The sequence below is a fragment of the Haliaeetus leucocephalus genome, unplaced genomic scaffold (genome assembly GCF_000737465.1).
Source record: "Haliaeetus leucocephalus isolate CR32 unplaced genomic scaffold, Haliaeetus_leucocephalus-4.0 Scaffold626, whole genome shotgun sequence".
NCBI classification, from domain to species: domain Eukaryota; kingdom Metazoa; phylum Chordata; class Aves; order Accipitriformes; family Accipitridae; genus Haliaeetus; species Haliaeetus leucocephalus.
This window is the reverse complement of record NW_010973062.1, coordinates 2,198,867-2,200,029: the sequence shown is the minus strand read 5'-3', so window position 1 is coordinate 2,200,029 and position 1,163 is coordinate 2,198,867. Positions and strand designations below refer to the sequence as shown.

Below are 1,163 nucleotides of genomic sequence, written 5' to 3'. Positions count from 1 at the left end.
GCCGGGGGATTGGGGGGGGGGGGAACCCGCGGCCCGCCCACGGCGGGGGGAACGTCCACGGGGGCCTCCGCGGCCCTGTGGGACCCCCCACACGCCCCCCGGCCTGGGGGGGGGCGTGCCAGTCAGGCCTGGCCCCGCTCTCGGTTAGGCCCAGTTCTCGGTCAGGCCCTGCTGGCTTCGCGGCCCTTCAGCGGGCCTTGCTCTTTTAAAAACTGTTATTTTTAAAAAAATTCTCAAGGGTTTCGCTCTGGACAGCTCTCACGGTTTATCAAACTGAACTTGGGGTGAGACTTACCGCCGGCTGAGTGGCGCCAGGGGGCGGGGGGAGACAGACAGACAGATGAGGGCCGTGGTGGGCATCCGTTACAGAACAACCCCAATCCGCGTTCCCGCCGTGTCGCTGATGGCTGCCGTCATGTGGCACGAGCTACCGAAAAAGAAAATCCCCACCAAAAAAACCCCAACCCCTAAAAAAGTCTGTTGGTTTGATAACGTAGGAGAGGATGTTGCTCAGATTCTCGTTTTACCTTTCCCTACTTCCTAGGATTTTCCATCAGTTTGGGTCTGTGCAGCTCCAGAAACCCTAAACTACAGCCTCTAATGAAAACCCGTATTTCTAAATGTTGCAGCGTCTCCACTAATTCCCTTGATTCTCACAACGCCTTTGATTTCCTTTATTTATTACAGGGTTCGGGAGATAGACCTGTTGCTCACCCAATCCTACCTATACAAGAGGACTTCAGGCAGCTAAGGTATTGCTAGTAAAGTCGGTGAGGAATGAGCGGGGCTGTCCAAAGGGATGTCCCGTCTGTATCCCGCAAGGCGATGATGTGCCGGTGCCTGAGGAAGCAATAAAGGAGATACCCAGCTACAGCAGCCAGCCTGTCTGTGGCAGCGTGGAGCTCTGGGTGTGTTCATTCACACAGCATCTGACCAGATACAGGGTTGAGCACTTGAGCGCCTAGGCCACGTAATGTAGTCCTTAGGTAAGATTATTTTAATGTATTTTTATACCTTTTCTACGTTACATAAGCCATTCTTAGTTTTAGATAAATATATGTTAATTTATATACATCAGATATTTTTGAACTCTCTCTATATTTAAAGTTGTTCATCTACCATTCTCATTCCTAGGTCTAATTCCTACTTGTCTCATCCTGTAG

General features: G+C 51.3%; 1 protein-coding gene across 1 annotated transcript in view; it reads right to left on the bottom strand.

Annotated features, from left to right (window-relative positions):
- Nucleotides 1-417, bottom strand: part of TM9SF2 (transmembrane 9 superfamily member 2) — a 29,385-nt gene extending 28,968 nt beyond the window's left edge. Inside the window, exon 1 of the mRNA XM_010578339.1 lies at nt 368-417. Within this exon, the coding sequence (XP_010576641.1) occupies nt 368-417 (50 nt within the window). The remainder of the gene's footprint in view (nt 1-367) is intronic.
- Nucleotides 418-1,163: the final 746 nt, after the last annotated feature.